The sequence below is a fragment of the Rhinolophus hipposideros genome (genome assembly GCF_964194185.1).
Source record: "Rhinolophus hipposideros genome assembly, chromosome: 11".
Taxonomy (NCBI): domain Eukaryota; kingdom Metazoa; phylum Chordata; class Mammalia; order Chiroptera; family Rhinolophidae; genus Rhinolophus; species Rhinolophus hipposideros.
This window is the reverse complement of record NC_138057.1, coordinates 33,008,250-33,031,125: the sequence shown is the minus strand read 5'-3', so window position 1 is coordinate 33,031,125 and position 22,876 is coordinate 33,008,250. Positions and strand designations below refer to the sequence as shown.

General features: G+C 41.2%; 1 protein-coding gene across 5 annotated transcripts in view; it reads right to left on the bottom strand.

Annotated features, from left to right (window-relative positions):
- LOC308504976 (histone-arginine methyltransferase CARM1-like) overlaps positions 1–22,876 on the bottom strand; it is a 231,913-nt gene that overhangs the window by 74,424 nt on the left and 134,613 nt on the right. For 2 of the 5 annotated variants that reach the window (XM_081066631.1, XM_081066629.1), the window contains 2 exons: positions 22,360–22,392; positions 7,830–7,940 (listed from right to left, as the gene is read on the bottom strand). The exons of 1 other annotated variant lie outside the window; for it this stretch is intronic. In XM_081066631.1, coding sequence (XP_080922757.1) covers positions 7,830–7,940; positions 22,360–22,392 — 144 coding nt within the window. The remainder of the gene's footprint in view (positions 1–7,829; positions 7,941–22,359; positions 22,393–22,876) is intronic. 2 more of the 5 variants (XM_081066633.1, XM_081066630.1) reach the window with 1 other exon arrangement.

Here is a 22,876-nt window from a genome sequence, read left to right as displayed (position 1 = left end):
CTCATGAAAGAGGACTTCCAGCACTGCTTCAGAAAGCGGCAAGAATGATGGGATAAGTGTGTTTGAAGTGAAGGGGAGTGTGTTGAGGGGGATTAATGGCAATATGCCTTAATTTAAATAGTCACCGTATTTTTTTTAATTACACCTCATATTTACCTCTTCACCTGCTAAGGAACCACTAGCCCCTGCTTACCTGCATGTTCCAGAAGGGGGTGGCAGTGAGGACTTGTGTGTCACAAACTGTGTCCCCTCTGGATGACCTAACTTTTCCAAAGTTCTTTATTTGTTACATGAGGATATCTGTTCCAAGCACGACACAGATGCTTCCTGAAGATCTATGAGTTTATAGATGTGGAAATGCATTCTATACTGTAAAACTTCACCTATGGAAAATGCTTATTATGGTTTCCTTAACAGATTATTGCCACCTTTTAACTGCATTGTCAATATAAAAATGAAGTGTTGATGGGCTAGATGGAATTTTCTGACTCACACACTCGGTGCCTGTGGAAGGGTAAGAAGAAGTAGAAGTTAGCTATTGGAGTTACTAAAGAAGCTGGACAAAAACCCTAGCTCAAAGAGGTGAGATCAGAATGAATTCATATTAGAAAACTCCAAAGGTTATGCTCTTTCTAGTGTCCAAGAATAAAAATTGGCCTTCAAAGCATTTGTACAGAGATTATCAACACATTTAAAGTGAAGAATCCCACAAGAACCTACGGGGTTTGCCTTTATTGCCTTGTTGGCAATAAGAGGTGAAAAAAGAAAAGAAAATATTAGCGTTTCTTGTCATCCTTCAGCATTCCATTCAACGTGCACCTCTTCTCTGAGGGCTTCCCTAAGCAGCCCAGCTGATGGGAACTGTTCCCTGTGGTTGTACTTCTCATCTCTGCTATTCATATGCACGGGGCACTCATTGTCTTGTGTCAAGTTTCACCTGCTTGAAACCCAACTGGACTGTAAACTACTCCAGGGAAGAGATCCTGTCTTATATCTGCTCTGTGTCCTCACAGGGCTTAGAATAATAGTACAGAACACATCAGATCAGGTGACGTACTCAGTTTCTAGAAAGTTTTTGCTCACACCTAAAACACATAACAAATTGCCCTGTGGCCTTGCCCAGCTTTTAGCATCATCCTACTGGCTCCATCAATTCAACTCTTTTCCTTGATTGACTAGTGTTATCTTTATTCTCCATCAGCTTCCTGTCTGTAGCCCAGAGTTAGGATCCTAAACCTTGAACTTGTAGTACTTCCTGTGGCATACTATATAGATCCTTCTTTCAGGACCAAGGCACTTGTTCTCCCAGCTGCTGGGAATGTTGGCAGATAATGGCTCTCAGCTGAGTCTTAGTCTAGAAACTTTCCTCAGCCCAAGAGCGCCATCTTACCAAAGTCACAACCCTTCCTGAGGGAGCATACATCAAAAAATGTGGAATATAAAGACACCTGCTTCAAGGTTGTTCAAATCATAAGGGCCCCCCAGCTCAAGAATTCCCTGCGGGATTTACTAAGTCCTTTATTACAACTATATGGTAGCTTAACTTTTCCCTCTGCCCAATTCTATCCGGCTTCCTTCACTTCCCCAAAGGTCAGGTTCCTGAGAGCCCTCTGCAATAAACTTCCTGCACGCAAATCTGTGTTTCCTAGGGAACTTGCTCTATGACAGAACTTACACATTAATAAGGGAAGGATAAACAATGCCCACAGCTAGAGGGACTGGGGAGTGCTGCCTCACCTAACGTTAGCCGGTCCAGTCTGGCCATGGCTACCAATACCTGGCAGTGAACACAGCCATCAGCCTGGTTGTCATATGCCAGAAAAGTGAAGTTTGGCCACCTGAGTCCTCTCCATCAGTGCTGCCCACTAGAACTTTCTGCAGTGATGGACATGTTCTGTATCTGCACTGTCCAGTATGATAGCCATTAGCCACTTGTGGATACTAAGAACTTGACATGTGGCTGGTATGACTAAGAAATTGACTGCTTTAATATATGATTTATAGTTCAACATAAATAGCCACATGTGTCTAATGGCTTTCATATTGGACAGATCAGCGCTAGATTAGGAATCCAGCAGGTCCAGAAAAGCAGTGTCACAATAGCTCCAATTCCACCTGCCTTTACTTCTGCCATGACCCAGAAGGACTTGGTCTGATGCCCTAAAAATCATCCTAATGAGGAATATATAGGAACCACGTGTGAGGACGGCCTAATTATTAAGTAGCCTCAAAATGATTGTGAACACTGTTAAATCCAAGTGCCAGAGAGCTTAGCTGTAAGTTTCAGTTGATTACAATACATAAATCTACGCAGGACTGCTCACCCTCCTAGTCTTTCGTTCTCCTGGCCCTTCAGTTTATCATGTAGATGGAGAGATAGGACATGTATTTGTGTACAATTTTAAATTAAGGAATACCCCCCTCCTTGACTGTATATGTGTATGGATTTGATTAATGCCTTTTTCTCTTCCATTTGGTCTGTTCATAAACAAGAAAGGAATAAAGAGCAAGAGATAGCTGGCATTTTGATGTGGGCTGGCTCACAGTTTGGAAACCCATGGAAGACCTTTAGTTCTGCCTTGTTCCTTGAACAAGGATGATCTCTTACTACTGACTTAGAAATGTCACATGGAGCCCAGGGTGACAGCACGGGGCTGCACCTGGGAGAGTTTTTCCCCACCACCCTGCAAAAAAATGACCGAACATGCATGCCCTCCAGACAAGGAATCATTCACATCACCTTGCCATCTGAGGGTCGGCCCTCACAAAATCAGGCTGAGCCATTGAATGCAACTGAAATTGAATTCAACGCAATTTGAAACTATTCTGTTTACTTAGAGCCTAGAAGCCTGGAGTGAGAAGAAGAATCCAGGGACAGGCGATGGTTGTTAAATTTGTACATTTTTCTTTCTTGTTGCAATTTTATCTTTTCTGAGCAATTTAATGAAGACTCCAGAGGAAAGAATTAAATGTCTGCTGGTTCAATTACCAAATAATGAAAAGGTCGAAAGGAGCACCATGCACTGTATGCTGAGCTGCTATAAAAGCCTATTCTTAGAGTGAATATCTTTTGTGTGCTGTTCACACTCACATTTTGCCACCCACAAATAGTACAGAAGAGTGTCACTGTAAGAAGCAGAAACCAAGAGCTGGCACAGATAGTCCTGAGCCAGGGTGAAAGGGCCTTAGCCCACGGGGAGCATCTCATGACACCCACAGCAGAAGCGAGGGACATGACAGAGGCCACAATTTGCATCAAGAGGGACAAGCCGTCATCAAGTGCAGATTTTGAGAAGATTCTAATCATCCTTAGTCCTGAATGCATTTTTAACTAGCCTGTCTTTGGGGCTACACCCAGGGCAGTTTTTCCGGGAAAAATGGTCTTGCTGGGAAGAATTTCAAGGACTCCTTGTAGTCCGCACAGCATCTGGAAAGCTACCCCTGACCTCAACCTGCCCCAGCTGCACACAGGAAAGAAAGATTACAGCAATAACACATCCTCTACAGAAACTAAAACCAAAGATAAAATAACACTATGGTGCTTTGGAATTCATTAGAACGTTGGTTTTGAAATTTCAAAAATCAAGTCCCTCTGGAAATACTACGAGAAAAGAGGCAGTTAAGTATAGACTCTTCTCACCTCAATGCCCATAGTGACAGTTTCCCAGCCCATGCTGGGGTCTCCCAATACCTTTTAACCGGTAACATCAAAGTGTTAGCTTCTTTTTCACCTTAAAATAGGTTCTTCTTTGGTTATATAAGAAAACAGTCTCATTTGTAGGAAGTATACACTGAAGTGTTTAAGAATAAAGGGTTCTGATATATAACTGACTCAGAAAAAAAAGTGTGTATATCTCTATCTCTATCTCCAAATATGCAAATATCCACACACATTTGTGTATACATATTTGTGTGTGTGTGTGTGTGTGTGTGTGTGTGTGGTGAGAGAGGAGCAAGAGTAAATTATAAAGCAAATGGAGGTAATATGTGAACAACAGGTGAATCCAGGTAAAGAGAATTGGGGTAGATTGAACTAATTTTTTTTACAACTTAGCTGTGAATTTGAAATCATTTCCAAGTTTTAAATAGTTTAAGAAGTTTTAAATACTTTTAAAAGTTTTAAATGTCTGACTTATTTTGCTTAGCATAATACTCTCAAGATCCATCCATGTTGTCACAAGTGGCGGTATTTCATCCTTTTTATGGCTGAGTAGTATTCCATTGAGACAGAAAAAGTCAAGAACCATGACTTCACTCAGGCGGAAAACTGAAAACAACAAAGAAACAAAACAAACACACAAAGAAACAAAAACTCATAGACACAGACAATAGTTTAGTGGTTCAGATGGGGTAAAAGGGATCACATACATGTGGATGGAAGGAGAACTGACTCTGGGTGGTGAACACACAATGTGCGATATAGATGATGTATTGTAGAAATGTGCACTTGAAACCTATATGTTATAATTTTACTAACCATTGTTACCCCAATAAATTTAATTAGAAAAAAAGAAAACAAAGTTTTAAATGTTAAGTTCATTCCCTTTTCTTCTTCTCTGTGCTGGCTTCCTGCTAGAGGCCTTTATAATGACACAGCAGCAACACTCTGGGTAAAAATGTCTATGAGGGTAGCCCTGCTCTGTGAGAAGGCAACAATCCTGCTGCTGTGTTCAATCAGGATGAGAATTCTCTTGGAGAAACGAATCACAGAGACAGTTCTAGAACGGCTCCTCCCATAGTGTGCTGGTGATTACTGAGTTTTTGCTGGGGATGGAGACAGGATTATGGCTAGGGAATGCAAGAACATTCTAGCTAATTTCTTCCTCTCTTCCCTAAAAAATTTTTACAAGCAAGGGTATTAGTTTTTAAGGTTTTTTTTTTGTTTTTGTTTTTTGTTTTTTGTGGGTTTTTTTTTAAGGAGGTCACAGCTCAAAGTGGTCCATGCGGGGATTGAACCAGCAACCTTGGTGTTAGTGGTAACACACTCTAACCAACTGAGCTGATTAGCTGCCTTAGATTGTTAAGTTTTTAAAAATAACTACCTAATGTGTCTCAACCTACCTTAAAACATATGAGAAAACAAACTATAGGAGACAAGAAAAATCCCTAATTTATTTATGCCAGTCATTTTTGGGGGGTGAGGATAGGTGTGTCTGATATAAGAGACAACAGGATCAATCTCTTATTAGAATAAAAGATCTTTGAATATAGAAATAACCTTCATCATCACTGTTTCTCATGTTCTCCAACAAACAGAATCATGGATGCAGCTGAATGTAGATAAGATTAATGAATGAGCAGCACCTGAGACAAAGGTCGACTGAATCTCTTCACCCTTCAGAACGCATTTTAAGATCTATTAAAATCTATGCATAGCCATTTTTATCTGTGGGATTCTCTGGAAGTTTTTATTCTCTTATTTTCTCTCTCTCTCTTTTTTTATTTAGAATGCCATATTTAAAGTGTATTAGGACCATAAAGAAAAAGGTGAGGTACAAACTGGGAGAAGATATTTTCCACACAAATAACTAAATAGAATTAATATCCAGATACAGAAATCATTTCTACAAATGAATTCAAATTAGAAAAACAATTCAAAAGAAAAATTGTGAAAAACTTGAACAGGTATTCCATAGAAGAGAAAGCAGAAGTCGCCAAAACACTTTGCAAAGATGCTCAAAGTCATTAGTAAGCAGAAATACAAATCAAAACCACAAATATCATGTCATAAACACCAGATTGGCAAAAATTCCAAAGCCTGACAATATAAAATGCTGAAAAAGTTGTAGAACAATGGTGTTCTCTTTATTTCTAGAGGGAGGAGAAATTGGTACAACCACTTTGGAAAACAATTTGACATTACAGGGCAGAATTGAAGGTATGCATGCCCCCTGACCCAACAATTCTACTGCTGGGTATATACTGAGAAACTCTAGTTAGGATGCAGTGGGGATTATGTCAAGCATATTCATAACAACCCTCTTATAATGGAAGCCATCCAAAGTCTGCCAACAGCACAGGGGACTAATAGCTTGAAGCATTTCATACCTCATAACACTATCTTATCACTGAGGATGAATAAAGAACAGTTGTATGCATCAACAAAATGACCATTGGGAACATAATGTTGGTTTTCAAAAAAGCAAATGGCAGAAGAACATATAGATTATGATTCCATTTTTGGACAGTTCATAAGGATTTGTTTTTAGGGATAGAAACATATGTAGTAAAACTACAAAGAATAACAAGAGAATGACGAACAAAAATTCAAGATGGTGGTTATCTCTGTTTAGAGCAGAAAGGAGAAATGATAAGAAAAAGACACATGGACCTTTCATGGAAATGCTAATAGCCTATTTCTTAAAAGAGGTAGTGGGCATATGTCATGTGGGGAGGCCTGTTGGGTCTCTGGTCCCGCTCCCCACATAAGAATGCAGTATATGTTGAGGCCAAAAAGGAACACCCATGGAGCCATAGATAGGGGAGTTATATCACTATAGTCTCGCTGGTGGCTGGGTTGGAGAAACAGGAAACAGTAGCCACACTATCCACAACCCTCTGCCGCTTACTAGCTCAGCCACCATTTTCTTGCTAGCCCCCATTTTTTTCTGCTCGCGTAGCCACGTGAGTTATATTAGTGGCCAATGGCTCACTGGTTACAGCTGATGGCCATCCAATCACAGTTGATGGCCATATGCTACCTGAGCCAGCACCTTTCCACATGTGACCGAGAGCCTGGAAACTGCTCTCCTGGCTCTGTCCCCACAGCACACATTCATTTTATTGTTATTCTTTACACTGTACACATTTAGCAAATACTCTTTTGTGTGGACCCAATACTTAATAACAATTAACAACGACTTTTAAGAATTGTTAAAGAAGCAAAAACCAAAAATTTTTATCCAAGACTCATTGGAAGAAGAAAAAAGAGTACAACAACATGCCAGCCAAGAGGCCCTGGCAGTGTTTCCTTCCAAGCACGCCTACTGGGCTACTTGTCTCAGTCCCTCTTTGCTCACTCAATCCAAAACCAACCATCACTCAGAGCTACCAGTGGTCCTGGATTGGAGGAAGGTTTCAGGTGTTCATCAGAAGCAGCAGCCAAGCTTTCCTCTCTCTCTGTGATGCTATCCCTTATTAAAATACAGGCCTCCTCCAGGTGTGAACGACAAGCACATCGGCCTGTTGCCATGTGTACATGCACACATCTCTGCGGCTTGGTTGGGTTATTATATATCACTGAAAGCCATGATTGTCCAACTCCTGACTGACTTATTCTCTAATATTTGTACACATTTCATAATGATAACAGAGTACTATATCGAAAGCAAAGCATCTCCGTGTCCTCCAATCAGAACATGAAATCTGAAAAAGCTTCTTGAAACACAGAGCCCTGTCTGTGCTCAACCATGTAGCAATAGCCCCTTAAACCAAAAGTCAAATTTAAAGTGAGTGGTGCAGCGAATCTCAGTACAGCACTTAAGAAAAAAATAAACCTGCCTCCAGGGAGGTCTGACCCTCACCTTTAGTAGTAGGTCATTGAAGATAAGAAAACATTTATTCTCCCTGGGCCCACCTGCAGCCCAGTGGATGGGGAGGAAGAAAGTTGTGTCATATTTTCAGTATTGTGACATTTTTTAAATAATTGTTTTCATATCAATTACTAGAGTGAAGTCAGTCTCCTTCACCAGTAACATCCCAATAGGAAAAAAAAATCAAACTGGTAAAACATTTTTTTCCCTAAATTACCTACCTGGAAGAGTCCATCACTAATTTCCCGGAAGCTTACTGAAGACCTAGTTAGTAGCTGTTGTAAAAATACCACTTACCTCAGCATATTGTGCTACGGAACTGGCTTCAACTGCATAGACTCTCTTAGCTCCTGCCTGTACAGCAAAAAATGACAGTATGCCTGAACCACAACCAACATCTAGAACGATCTGGAAGGAAAGGAGAGGACAAAAAAGGGGTGAAAACACAAACAGGTACTTGGCTGTTGGCACCACGCTAACCTTGAGCATTGAGATCAGACTTAGGGAAAGTGCTAGCTTTGATATTTACAAGTGGTCTGACCTGGGCCAAGTTAGGAATGGCTGGGAGCCTCCTTCTTTCACTTATGTTAAACAGGGTTATTATATCTACTTTCTCAGGTTTGCCATAGAGAGTAATATGAAGTGTACATGAAGCATCTGGCACAGAACTGGTGTGTTTTTCAAATTGTTGCTATTATTATTATCGGTTCTGTGTAACATGGATTGCTTTTAGGATGTTCAGGGCCAAGAAAAGAAGTATCATGAATGTGCTTACGTACCAAACCTGTCAACATGAACACAGTGAAAGCTGTCTCAAATCGTTTTTAGAATTATACTCATATATATTATGTGTGTGTGTGTGTGTGTGTGTACAAAATGTTGAGAAATAACTGAAGAAAAAGTCTTTAAAAGTCCCAAAGTGAGGCATGTGCTTTTCTACCAGCCCCTCTCCACAAAGTTGGGGAAGTTTATATGGATGGAAGGAAGTTATTAAGGCAGTGGGCAGACGGAATTTATAGAACCCTTTCTTCTATTCTTTGTGTTCAGACCTGGGACTTTCAAGTCAAGAGAACCACCATTCACTGGCATAAAAGGTCCAACACTTGGACCTACATGCTACAGGCAAGAGGTGCAGGGTACATAATGGGCCCCTCTCCCCAAATACTGCAGAAGCCGAGGCCTTGTCTGATCATTGACATTTCAGGTTATTGTATTTCTATCTCATCAGTGACTTTTATTTGTAAGCATCTTTAGAACTAGCTTTAAGTAAGCCATTTTGCTTGGCTCTACATCCTTACAATAAACGTATGAGTAGACAGTATTATTATGTCCCCTTTCTAGAGGATAAAACTGAAAGTCAGAGACACTGAACAACTAGCCCAAGTCCACCTAGTAGTAAGCACAGGAGCTAAGCGTTGAACTTGGAAGGACAGTTCTACCTTCCAAGTTCGTGTTCCACAAAATCATATACTGCTTACCTAAATTCACCTTTATAAATATGACATTTTAACACAGCAATACCAATAAGTAATGTTTGAGAAGGGAAAAAAATACTACTTTTTGAAGGAAAACTTAGCTAAGTTTTTTTCTTTTTTTTTTTAACTTTGATGGCAGGAAGTTTTCCAAAAAGTAGGAAATATCAAGAGGTTGCGCACGTGTGCGTGCGTGCACACATGTGTTAATTGCAACATCACACTGTGCCGACACAGATACTGTGCCATTATTCTAAGAGAACATGCTGTTAGTAATGGGTTCATAGTGCTCACTTCTATTAATTCTGGAGCTGTGGCTGTATTGCATATGGTTGCTTAGGGTTCGGGTAATTGAGGACATTACTAACTTAAAATGTCACCCAGTCTCCGCAATTAGCTGTCAGGCTGTCCATACTTTTAGAAATACCAATATTCACTCCTTCTCATCCTCCCTAGGAAACACATCATCTTCACATGACCCTAGTCCACTGCAAGAACACCCATGACTGCTGTTCAGGGAGTTGGAGGCTGTTAAGTTGGAGAACGTGATCCAAGACACCCTCCCACTCAAAAAAAAGGTGTACCACATCTAGAAAACCCTTTCCAGAGCTTTCTTCAATTAAAAGTATAACACCTTAGATTCCATGTTCAGTTCCATGTTCCAGAACATTCCATGTTCAAAACATGGATACAAAATTAAGAGACAATGGAAATTGTTCCTGCTTGCTCTGGTGGCAGGGGCCCTAGAAATGGGTGAATGAATCTCTTTGTCTCTTATTAGGGTGTCATAAAGCACATCTTAGAGCAGCGTTTTTCAGTTCTTTTGATTTTACAGACTGAAAATCAGAGAAATATTTTACCACTAGGAGAGAGACAGAGGAGAAAGGGGATGGGGAGAAAACAAAAAGGGACAGAGTTGGGAGGAAGCCTGACGTGGTTCCACTTTTGCCAAATTAGTCCATTTGGTAGGAAGATGGTTTGATAGACCCAGACCATATCTACAAAAGAGGTGAAAAATTACAAACTGAGGCAATTTTCCAAATACCTTATGCCTACACTTAATTTCAAGCCAAAATAACGTTACTTGTTTGTCTATTTCAAAACAGGGCATAGGTCTTGAAAAAGAACCTGATCTTTTGCTAGTATTATCCAAATAATGCCATCTCCTTCCCACTTGTGTATATATTTAAAGAGTTAACAAGTGAATTTTTAGTCTGGGGCTGGTAGAAAATGATGACGAGGGAGAAGGACATTTTGCATTCTCGATGTAAGCCATGAAATGATGGAAACAAAGCTGTGGAGGGCTGAGAATAAATTCTCTGGTTAAAAATCAATGGTCAAAGCAAATATTTAGGCTTCAATGGAAATATACTTCTTCAGTCCTTTCCAGCTGGGGTTTCCAAGAGTGGGAGAAGAAGGGACATTAGCAGAGTGTTACACTTTCGTACATGTCACTTCAGGAAGCCTTGGGGCTACCTCTACTCATATGTTCTTGTCCTCACAGAACATTACATTGAGCCCATTTTTTATTCTACTATGGGTAGATTATCAGAGAATTTGGTAAGTCTGGGGATCTTCACAGACATTAAGTTATACCTTCTTCCCCTAGAGAAAAATAACTCCCCCCAGGCAAAGACGAAAGAGAGTAATCTAATCCCCTTGTATTTGTAAAACAGTTTCCAGTTTCCAGAGGACATTCCTCTAACATTATGTATTTGATCCTCATGCCTTTCTGTGATGGACAGTACATAGTTTTGTTCCCATTTTACTGATAAGGAAACTGAGGCTGGGAGAGACTATTTCCAGCCCAAAGTAACATGACTAATAAGTGGCAGAGTTGGAATGAAAATCCAGTGCTTAGCAATATGCACCATCGTGGCTCCCTCTTTGTGTTAGCAAAAAATGAGAGGAAAGGGTGGCCTGTGAAAAGACGTAAATATGATATCACATTTTGAATAAAACACCTCCAATGCAGCTGGTTCCATGCAGTTGGGAGAGAAGGTCTGGTTTCTTTGGTGTGTCATCCTTGGGCCTGAGCAATCCAGAAATGACTGACTTTTCTGGCCTCTTTTTGTGTAATTCTCCTCTTCCTTCTTCCCCATACACCCTAGGTTCAGCAACTGTGTCCCTTACCCTAATTCTAAGCTCCCTCATATACAATCCCCTGTGGTAGAAGCAACTAACAGCCTACCAGAGATTCATGATCTCTTAGAGTTGTTGGGAAGCAGCTGCCTAGCCAAGACTGCATGTCCCTGCCCCCTTTCACCTACACATGGCCATGTGACTAGTTCTGGCCAATAGAATGTGAGGGGAACTGATGGGTGTCACTTCTAGGCCTAGGTGTTTAAGCATCTGTGGTACCTTCCCCACACTCTTTCCTTCTTATGCAGTGGTATTGGAAACCACCTGTTGGACTTGGAAAGAGCCTGAATCCCTGCGTCACCACTTTGGGAAGAGCCACACAGACCACACTGGTCATGGCATGAGCAAGAAATAAATTTTATTATATTTTAGTAACTGGCATATACTGACCAATATATTTCCCTTGAAGGAAGTCCCTCCTCTCATTTTTCTACCTGGGGAACTCAAGACCCAGCTCAGATACCACATCTCAAGGGCACTTTCCCTGACTTCCCTAGTAAGTCAGTCTAGGCTGGGCTCTCAGGCTCTCTAATAACACTTACTACAGGACATTGCAAGTATTTCTTTGCATGTCTATCTTCCCTGCTTAACCTACGAGTTCCCCAAAGACAAGAATCTCATCATTTATCTCTCAGCACCTACAACAGGGGAAAATATAAAAATCATTAAAAAATATTTTTGACTAAATGACTGAATGGGATGAGTCAATATGGCAGTCTCTTAATTCTAACATCACCGTGAAATAGCTCTGGAAAAGGCTTATGACTTTTGCCAGCCATTTAGACTCTGGTAGTATTCTCACATTGCAAAGCTAGCACCAAGGAGGATATACTCAGAATGCCCTTGGCTTATTCAAGACTTATATCCTGAACTGTTTTACCCAAACTTGTCTTCTGTTTCCCTATTTCTTATTTCTTGGCCTTCAAATCACCTCACAGACCTGACACTTTATACACTGTATCTCTTCATGATCTCTGCCCTTCCTTCTTGACTATGATCTGAACGTGTCCCTTGGGTCATTTTCTAACTAGCTGAGGCAACCTTCTGCTTGACACAGACCTTCTTGGAAGGTTCTGTGCTCTCTTCTGCCACAGGGTCTTAGTACATGTTGTTCCCTTTGCCTGGGGTGCTCCCCTCTGCATTCTGTATTCGTCCACAGTAATTTTCTTTTCTTTTCTTTTTTTTTTTTTTACCTACTCATGGTAACTTTCTTTTCTTTTCTTTTCTTTTTTTTAACCTACTCAATGCCCATAGTGCTAGAGGTTTTCCATTTGCTCCTCCAGCTCTATTCTCTTCAGCTGCCCCTGGATACACAGTCAGCAACTGTAGACATGGCTAATGTGGAGCTTATATGGGGGATTACCAGGAAATGGTGTGAAATTACTGCCAGGACTAATAGGGAAAAGTCAACTAGTGGTCCATGTAACAATGACCAAAAGTTCTATGAAATTATCTGTAAGTAAATTTTTTAAAATAGTTAAAGGATAGAATCATCATTTCACTTGTACAGATGATTTTAATCACATGCTCCTATGGTTTCCTAGGCAAAGAAATCCTGCAAAATGTTTGAACAGGGCTAAAAAAGCTCCCAGTTTGTTCAAAGCTATTTATTTGGATTGACTAGGTTAAAATTACCAAGGAATAGCCAGGACCTCATGAAAGTGTGAAAAAAAAAGTGTGAAACAAAACTATTGAATAAGAGTAAAAATAAATATGTACCATTTGTTTTATACTTATTATGTGCTATGCCTGTTTAATACTTTGTAGGCAATGCATTTACCTGTGATAACAACTATGTATTACAGTTGTTTTACTATATATTACTGCCAAATACATAATATAGATACTATTATTTCCTCCATGTTGTAGATAAAGACGCTCAGAAGAAGATGGAATTAAAGTCATGTATTTAATCATTTTCCATTCAAGATTGCAGAGTACATAAACACTGTGCTCACTTCCTCTTGCAACCATATCATAATTACAGCTAAACTACAGAATAACCATTAAGAATTATTCTTAACAATCATTAAGAAGAACCTGAAGTATCGCTGAACTGAAGACCTACAACTAAGGATATACAAAAGAAGCCACCTCAAGACTGGTAGGAGGAACAGAGATATGGAACAGGCTGATCCCACACCCATCCATGTGTGACCGTTAAAAATCAGGAGAGATATCTCCCAGAGGAGGGGTACCAGTCCCACACCAAGTTCCCTAGCCTAGATTTCAGCATAGGGGAGAGAAGTCCCCATAACTTCCAGTTGTGAAAACCAGTGAAGACCGTGGCTGAGACAAAGGGTGACTGCAGTCCGAGGCAATCCTCTAAAAGGGCCTATGCAAGGACTTACTCACTGACAGACTTACTAGCTTTGAGCTCCAGCACTGGAGCAGCAGATTGAAAGGCACAAGGGACATGGGGGTGGGGGGAGGAACTGAATTGTCTGGTTTCATTTCTGAGTCCGCATCAAACTGGCTAACACCATTTGTTTGCTCCACCTGGTGATTCTGAGGCTCTGCCCCACCCAACTTTTGGGTAGACCCAACCTGCTTCCAGTGACTTTTCCATACAAACATCCTGACTTGGCTCATGCTGCAGAATTTCCTAAAATCTTTCATAGGTTCACAAAACCCACACAAGCAGCATCTGGCTTCAGCATGTCCCATACCTCTAGCTGAGCATCCTAAGCCTGGCACTAGTGACAGCTGGCCTTGCTTTGTGACTTGGCCTCTCTAGGCACCTCCAAGCACAGTATGGGTGGCAGCTATCTGTAATCCACAGCTATCTGTAATCTTGCTTTGTGGCTCATGCCAGGTGTCCCTAGGCAGGGCACAGATGAAGGCTGAACTTGGCCAGAAGGTCCCAGGGCTTCGGAATTAGCCGGAGCATCACCCAGCTGCCTCCAAGGATGAAACACCCAAAGGGCTTATGGGAAAGGCACCAGAACCCTGCTCAAGTGAATCCTGATTTGTAGGGTTAGCCCCTGTACCATAACTCCTCCACTATCGTCACAGCCAATCCTCACAAACAATCAGCCTGAAGGTCAATCTTTCCCACTGACGTGCAAACACCAATCAAGGCTCAACTACAACAGGAGGGCACACACAACCCACACAAGGGACACAACTGGAACACTTAGCTCTGGTGACCAGGGAGACTACTCAGCTGGACCCCACAGAACACCTACTACATAAGGCCACTCTAATAAGACCAGGAGATATAGCAGCCCTACCTAATACATAGAAATAAAGACAGAGAGACTGTCAAAACGGGGAGACAAAGAATTATGTCCCAAATAAAAGAACAGAAAAAAAGCTCCAGAAAAAGAACTACGATGTATGATAAAAAATTATGGTGAATGTTTAAATAAAAAAAAATTATTTCAGTAAAAGACACATTACTATTAATCCTCTTCAGAATACTCCCTCTTGCTTCAAACACACTTATCCCATAGTTCTTGCCACTTTTTGAAGCAGTTCTGGAAGTCCTCTTTCGTGAGTGTCTTTATGAGCATTTAAGAAACAATATGTGTAGAAAATTGCCTGAGAAATGAGCAAATGTTTTCATCCTCCATCATGGCAACACTCCATGTGACACATCGCTTCTGATACGGCAGTTTCTGTCAAATAAAAACATTACGGTGTGTCCTCATCCACCTTATTCACCAGATCTGGCACCGTGTGACTTCTGGCTCTTCCCCAAAGTCAAAACGACCATGAAAAGTAAACATGTTGAATCGATTCAGGACATGGAGGCAGCCACGGCAGCACAACTAAAGACACTCATGAAAGAGGACTTCTGGAACTGCTTCAGAAAGTGGCAAGAATGATGTGTGTGTTAGAAGTGAGGGGGATTAATGGCAATGTGCCTTTTATTGTAATATTTTTAAATTTAAACATTCACCATATTCTTTGATCACACCTCATACATAAAATAGAGACAAGCCATGCACTAGATGCAAAATTCAAAACACTGGGTATAAGGATGCTCAATGATCTCACGGAGAACTTCAACAAAGAGATACAAAACACAAAAATGGAGATAGAACACAAAAAATAACCAGTCAGAGATGAAGACTACAATAACAGAAATGAAGAATATATTAGAGGGAATCTACAGTAGATTAAATGAAACAGAGGACTGAATCAGCGATTTAGAACTTAAGGTAGCAGAAAACACCCAATCAGAAAAGGGAAAAAAAAAAGAATCCAAAAACATGAGGAGTGTTTAAGGGGCCTCTGTGACAACAGCGAGCATATTAAAATTACCACCATAGGGGCATCAGAAGGAGAAGAGAGAGCAGGAATCGAAACCAATTTGAAGATATAATGATGGAAAACTTTCCTAACCTGGTGAAGGAAACAGACACATCGTCATTACCTTCCAGGGGCTGCCTACCTTCATAGACTGCACCCACCTCTTCCAATATCCAAACTATTGACCGGAATGTTGACTGAGCAATTTCCAGGCAGTAACAGAACGAACACAGAACACACAGCCTTTTGCAGTCCATCACATGTGTTACTCGGCCTTTTGTCAGAAAAGAAAAATTCCAAATCATCTCCATGGCTGCAGAAGACATCCCTTTATGGCCTTTGCAGCTTACGCTTAAATTTTGTTCAGATAATTAGTACTTTTGTTATGGCACTTAGAATAGCTCATAAGACAGAACTGTACATCTGCTGTGTAATGACACATACTTTCAACCAAAGGGCTGCCTGCATTTCAATAATGCATAATTAATACTTATGAGAACCCCTGTTTCATTCTGCCTGGTCTTCTGGGAGAGGACACATAAATGCCTCACCAATCTTTTAACCACCCTTCCACCAGTTCTCCAACTATTTTCCTCTATTATTATGGAAAATACAACATATGTTGATCACTCTTAGCTTATCTCCCCTCGATTAATCCCCTTCATGTGCTGCCAATAGACTCAGATTAGCTCACTCAGCTCTAAACCCTTAGGCACTCAATCATTCATCAGACATCTATTAAATGTCTCCTACCACCCATTGTGCCAAGCACTGCTAGGTAATGTGAATGCAAAGATGAATAAAGAATAACTGTCTGGTTAGGAAAAAGAGACATGTAAGAAAGAAGTACAACAATGTGTGACGATGGCAATGTTAGAATTATGTAAAGGGCACACAGTATGAAGGAGGAATGGTCTACTCTACCAAGAGGTCTAGACAGACGTGAGGTGGCCTGGGTACTAAAATTCAAAGGTGAGTCACTGTTGTGCCCTTTGAATGATGGGAAGGGCAGGAGCTCCAACAAGAGGGAGCCATATGAATAAAGGAACCTAAGAATGACAAAGGCACATTTGGAAGACAGTAAATTTCTTCAGAAGCATGATGTGTGTCTTAGAAGAAGTTGGCATGTGGCCAAGACATGAACATGGCAAGAGCAAAGCTGGAGAAACTGGCATATGCTCGATCACAGACAGTCTTGTATACAAGACGAAGAGCTTGAAAAAGTTTTCAGCAGGAGAATAATTGCAGTACATTTCAGCAGCATCATACTTGCGGCACAGATTGGTGGGCACAAGATCAGAGGTAGCAAAGCATACACTGGTAGTTCCTAATCAACATCTCTTCCTTTCTCCTTCCTATCAGAATCTCAGTTTTATTGAGAATTTACCCTCCTCCATGTGGTTATCCATCCTCAGCCCCAGGGAGAGTATCTGATTCGTCTAGGGCAATCATAGGTATTCCATTCCTCTGGCCAGTGATGGGTGTGTGATACAATGTTGTTAATGAGATCTGAGGGGAAGTCTGCTGGTGGGCTACTGGCAAAGATTTCCTCCCCGCTAACAAAGACACACAGAGAAGATGCCTTTTATTTCCTGGACATGATTAAATTTGGATGTGATGCTCTGAGTAATTGGATTAAAATACCTCCTTGTCACATTACCTCTGACTGTTATAGCCAATTTGAGTTGGGATTTTCTCCTACTTGAAGCCAAAGATATTTTAACTGGTACTAGTAGGGAAACTAATTGGGAAACTTCTGCAATATTCCAGGAAAGATACAATAAGAATGAGAACTAAGAATTACGCATGGAACAGGGGGGAAACGGAAGAGCTATAGAAATGCCAAGTCAATAGATGCTAAAGGATTTGGAGACTGGGAAGGAAAAGAAAAAATGTCTAGATTGACCCTCAGTTTTCTAGCTTGGGTGACGTTTATAATACAGTAATTCCCCCTTATATGTGGGGAACACTTTTCAAGACACCCAGTGGATGCCTCGAATAATACTGAACTCTATATAAACTGTGTCGTTTCCTATACACACATACCTATGATAAAATTTAATTTATATATTAGGCACAGTAAGAGATTAACAATAGTACCATTACAATTGTAATAAAACATATGAATAACTTTGGGGCCATTAGTAAGTAGCATAAGGGTTACTTAAACACAAGCACTGGGATACCGTGACAGTCAGGCAGTCTGACAACCAAGAAACCTCTAACTGGCTAACGGGCAGGGAGCACATACAGTGTGGGTACACTGGACAAAGGGATGACTCACACCGTGAGTGGGACAGTGCAACATTTTATCAGGCAATTCACAATAGCTCGCAATTCAAAATGTGTGTATTGTTTATTTCAGGAATTTTCTATGCGATGTTTTTGGACCACGGTTGACTATGGGTTCCTGAAACCTCAGAAAGCAAAACCACGGATAAGGGACAACCACTGTACATTCATTTTTTATATCACGCCGGAATGCAGCACTTGCCTTGCAGTCAGGCCATGGCGGCTCTAGGAATTGCTTGTGCTGACCTTTCAAACCTGGAGCAGACGTTCTTTGCTGCCACCTCTGCTGCTACATTCACTGCCGCCTATGGAGTCTGCTGCACGGGCTTCTCCTAGTTCCTCTGGGCATAATAACGCCCACCTCACTCATGCCATGCACGTTTTGCCCCTTGCCTCCTACCACAGAGATCAGGCACAAGGCAAGCCTTACAGCACCCGCCTGGCGCACCCTTTGAAGGGCAAGGGAGTTAACACACTGTGCGGCCATACTTTGAGCAATGGGAGATGGACACCAATGGAGTGTCTTCATCTGGCTCTTTGAAGATGTGCTGTGACACAGAGCTATCAGGTTTTCATAAAGCTGTGGCCAGCTCAGGGCTATACTCCCTTACACGTCCCCTCCCTCCCTTCCTGCCTCACTGCCCTTTCCTTGACTTCTGCTTCCCTGAGATGGCCCTCCCTAATAAAGTACTAGCATGTAAGCCTTTGCTTCATAATCTGTGACTTAGGGAACCTAGGCTAAGCAAATGCTGGTAATTATACAACATTTACCATGTTTAGTGATATTTTTTTCTGTGATTCTGTCTTTTCTGGGTTTCTGGAACTTCAAATTCTAAACCGAAGCCACCGCTCTGATGCTAAGTGACTGTGTCAATATGTCAGATTTAGGAGAGTAAGAGAAAAGAGGATTTATTTTTTATTTATTTATGTATTTTTTGAAAAGAGGATTTAGGTACAAGCTCCAAGTTCACAGCCTAATTCCTGTTCAGTGCAAGAAAAGGCCACGTTCTAACACAGTACTTTCAACTACTTACTCACGGATTGTTTTATCCAATGTAAGTGTCCTGACTTTATTCTTTTTATCTACTTACATTCTTATCCTGGCAAGCAGATATTAAAACAAACTCACATACTTTAGAAGTTACTGTTGCAGAGTCTTCCATATAAGCCTTAGCAAAATCAGTAGGTGTTCCAAAGTGGCCCTTCATGGCACTGTCTTAGACGGAATGTGAAGAGTTTAGAAATCCAACCTCAGAACTTTCTGTCTTACATTCCATGGGTAGACAATCCACCAGGCATAAGTTAATAGTAAGTTCACCAATAAAACCATACCAATGAAATATAAATCCTTCAAACTGCTCCCGGTTTTTTCCCTAGTCCCCTCCCATGCACAGATGATGTGCCGAGAAAAATCACCTTAGCAATCTGTCCCTTCTTTAATAATTTTGCAAAAGTTCCATCTGCTGGGTGGAGAACACATAATGTGATATACAGATGATGTGTTACAGAACTGTACACTTGAAACCTATGTAATTTTACTAACCATTGTCACCCCAACAAATTTAATTAAAAAAAAGGTTCCATCTGGTATGATAGTCATTACTGCCATTTATGCAATACTTCTGGTTCTCCTTATGGGCACATGGTAGAATTGTACTCTTTTGTCCTTTTGAAGTTAGGAGTGACCACAGGTCTTGCTTTGGCCCATGTAATGTGGTCACAAGTGACATGAGTCATTTTCAGGTGGAAGATTTAAAAACTAGGGGTATGATTTGCCCCTCTCTTCTTTCCCTGCAACAGGAATTAGTCATGTGTCACCAGTCCTTCAGCCTGGGTCCTAGAGCGAGATTGAGACAGAGCACAGCCCTTGGCTAACTCATAATGGACATGGAACATGAGTAAGAGACAAAGCTCTGTTGGTTTGGGTGTTGACTGCTACAGCAGCATACCCTAGTTTACCCTAAAGCCTGGGGAAGCCACCTCCCTAAAGCACCGATGATTTCTCATTCAGATTCCCCAGTTGTATGTCCACAGCATTTTGATGCTGAGCTAAGACTCTGAATATGGTAGCTCACTAAATTCTTCCAGCCACCATGTGTTAAGTGTTCTTATCCCAATTTAAAATTCACCTCAACAAGATTGAGGTCATGTCACCATACTGAAAACTACAGAGATGGGTTTTTGGTATCTTGACTAGAAACTCATCGATTGCATTTAAGCCCCCAGGTCCCTCTTTCCCAAATACTCTAAAAGCAGTCTGTGACCATTGTTTATTCAATCTTCTTGGCTCTACTTGAAAGCTATACTTTGCTTTCATATCAAATGAAAGCATTTTCCTCTGCTGACTCTGGCATCTTTCTCCAGTATCATTTCAGGAGCAGATTCTACTCAAGTTCAGAAGAACCCTGGCAGAGACAGGCCATCTGGTCACGTTCCCAATCAGGAAATCCATGTGGAAGCCCCTGTAGGGCTATGAAGCCAAAGAGATCAGTTACGACTGACGTCCATTTTCGACCCCTCTCTCTTCACCTCGAGTACAGAGAATTAACCCCAGGATGAATTCTTGCGATATATGACCTAACATGAACCTCGTCCTCTGAACTGGGTTTAAGAGTGTCCCCCTATATTGGTGTCTACCCAGCACCTGTGAATGTGACCTTATTCGGAAATAGGGTCTTTTACAAATATATCAAGTTAAGACAATGTCTTACTGGATCAGGGTGGAACCTAAATCTAATGTGACTGGTGTTATTAGGCGAGAGAAATTTACACACAGAGACACAGACACACAGGGAGAACGCCGTGTGACATTGGAAGGTGAGAGGAGGCAGGAAAGCATCCTCTAGAGCCTTCAGAGGGAACGTGGCCCTGCTGATACCTTGAGTTTGGACTTCTGGCCTCGAACTGTGAGATAATAGATTTCTGTTTTTCTAAGCTACCTGGTTTGTGGTAATTTGTTACAGCAGCCCCAGGAAACTAAAGCAGCTTCCAAAGCCCAGGCCACAGGAAAAATAAATCTATAGGGAAAAAGCCCACATATATTTTTATGTTATATATATGTGTGTGTTTTTTCTTTCACTAAATACACAGTTGTTTCTTGGTATTGCGGGGGATTGGTTCCAGGACTCCCCAGCAGATACCAAAATCTGACTGCTTACGTCGCTTATATAAAATGACATAGAACAATGTATACAGTTGGCTCTCTGCATATGAGAATTCCTAGCTGTGGAGGCAAAACCTGGGGATATGGAGGGCTGATGGAATATATGTATTGAAAAATAAATCTGTGTGTATGGGGAACTGCACAGTTCAACCTGTGTTGTTCAAGAGTCAACTGCATATATATGAGAATGTTTTTCACTATATATCCCACCCCCGTACATATTCCAAAAATCACACAGATAAATAAAATAACAGTTTGGTTATCATGTAAGGAACAGCTTTCTGTTGCTCCCCAAATCACCCTGCGGGGTGGCCTTTGGATACAGACAGAACTGAGTTGGCATATAGCCTTACCCCTCAGGAGCTGTGAACCCTGAAGCAAGTTTTGTTCAATTTACGTAGCTCTGATCCCTTTATCTATACTATCGGACTAACAAATATACCAGGGGTGCCAAAACAATGTACACACATGGCTTGTATTCATTTTTTGTCATTGGCATATATTGAGTATTACAATTTTAATAGTTTTTTCCTTTCTTAAAATGTGTATACATTTTTCTTGGCACCCTCTGTACATTACATGTTTGTTGTATGGCACAGTGGGCATCTGCCGTTTTTTTATACCTCTCAGCATCGGACTCCTTCCTATGTTTGGGGAAATTCCCCACCGGTGAGGCAGCACCAGCCTCCGACTAGGGAAGCTGAGCTGGCTGACACTCGTTTCCGGCACCCTCACCGGATCGAGGTTCTGCCGATAAGATGCTCTTAGCGTGAAGACTCAGGGACCGCACAGAAGCCACCCGGGGGAGGTCCCAGCCGCCTCCAGAATCCAGCCCATCAGAGGAAGGCTCTGAGGACGGGGGAGCTCTAGGGGAAGGCTGTGCTGCTGTCCTGTCCATGTATGGCTGCACCGCTGTCTTTCAGACAATTCTGCGGCGTGGTTTCAGAAGTTATTTCTGCTTATATAGCCTCTGAGCCTAGCTCTCCAATGCTCCTATGTCCTTTTAGGAAATTTTTAGTCCTTATTTTTTTTTGTTTTAAAAATTAAATTAGCAGAGTTGGTCTCTGATGTTGGCAACTAAGAATCCTGACTAATATGAGAAGCTAAAATGAGATTAAGAAATGCAAAGCACCTAGCAGGAGTCACCAGTTATTTCCTTTCTTCCCACTTCCCTATACAGCTGGATACAAGCAGAGAAAGTCCATCCTGCTGAGGGCGTGGGGCTGTGAACAAGGATTCAGAATACAGCTCTCAGCAAGGATTCTGTCACCAGGTTAACAATGCTGCTTAGGGGCCAGAAGTGGAGGATTCAAAGAATGAAGAGGAAACGTGGTATATACAACACAATAGAATATTATCCTGCCTTAAAAAAAAGGAGATCCTGCCACATCTGACCACACAGATGAATCTGGAGGACATGCTAAGTGAAATAAGCCAGACACAGAAGGACAAATACTGCATGATTTTACTTATATGAAGTATTTAAAATAGTCAAACTCACAGAAGCAGAGAGTAGAACGGTGGTTGCCAGGGGCTGGGGAGAGGCAAAAACAAGAAAACATTAGTTCAAGGTTGGTACAAAGTTTTGGTTATGCAAGATGGATAATTCAATTCTTAATTCCTAGAGATCCACTGCAAAGCATAGTACCTAGAGTTAACAAAACAGCATTACATACTTAAAAAAATTTCCTAAAAGGGTAAATCTATCTTAAGTATTTTTATCACAAAATGATGATGATGATGATGATGATGGTAATAACAAAAAAGAAGGCAGAAGGAATCTCTTGTAAGTGAAGGATATGTTTGTGGCATAGATTATGGTGATGACTTCATGGATATACACATAACTCCAAACTCACAAAGTCGTATACATTAAATATGTACAACGTTTTGTATGGGATTCAAACCTCATTAAAGAGGTTTAAAAAAAAAAAGTAAGGCAGCTAGAGCTGTTTCATCACGTGCAGACAGGACTATTTGGCAGGCCTGGCCCACCGATGATTCAGGGCAGGCCCCAT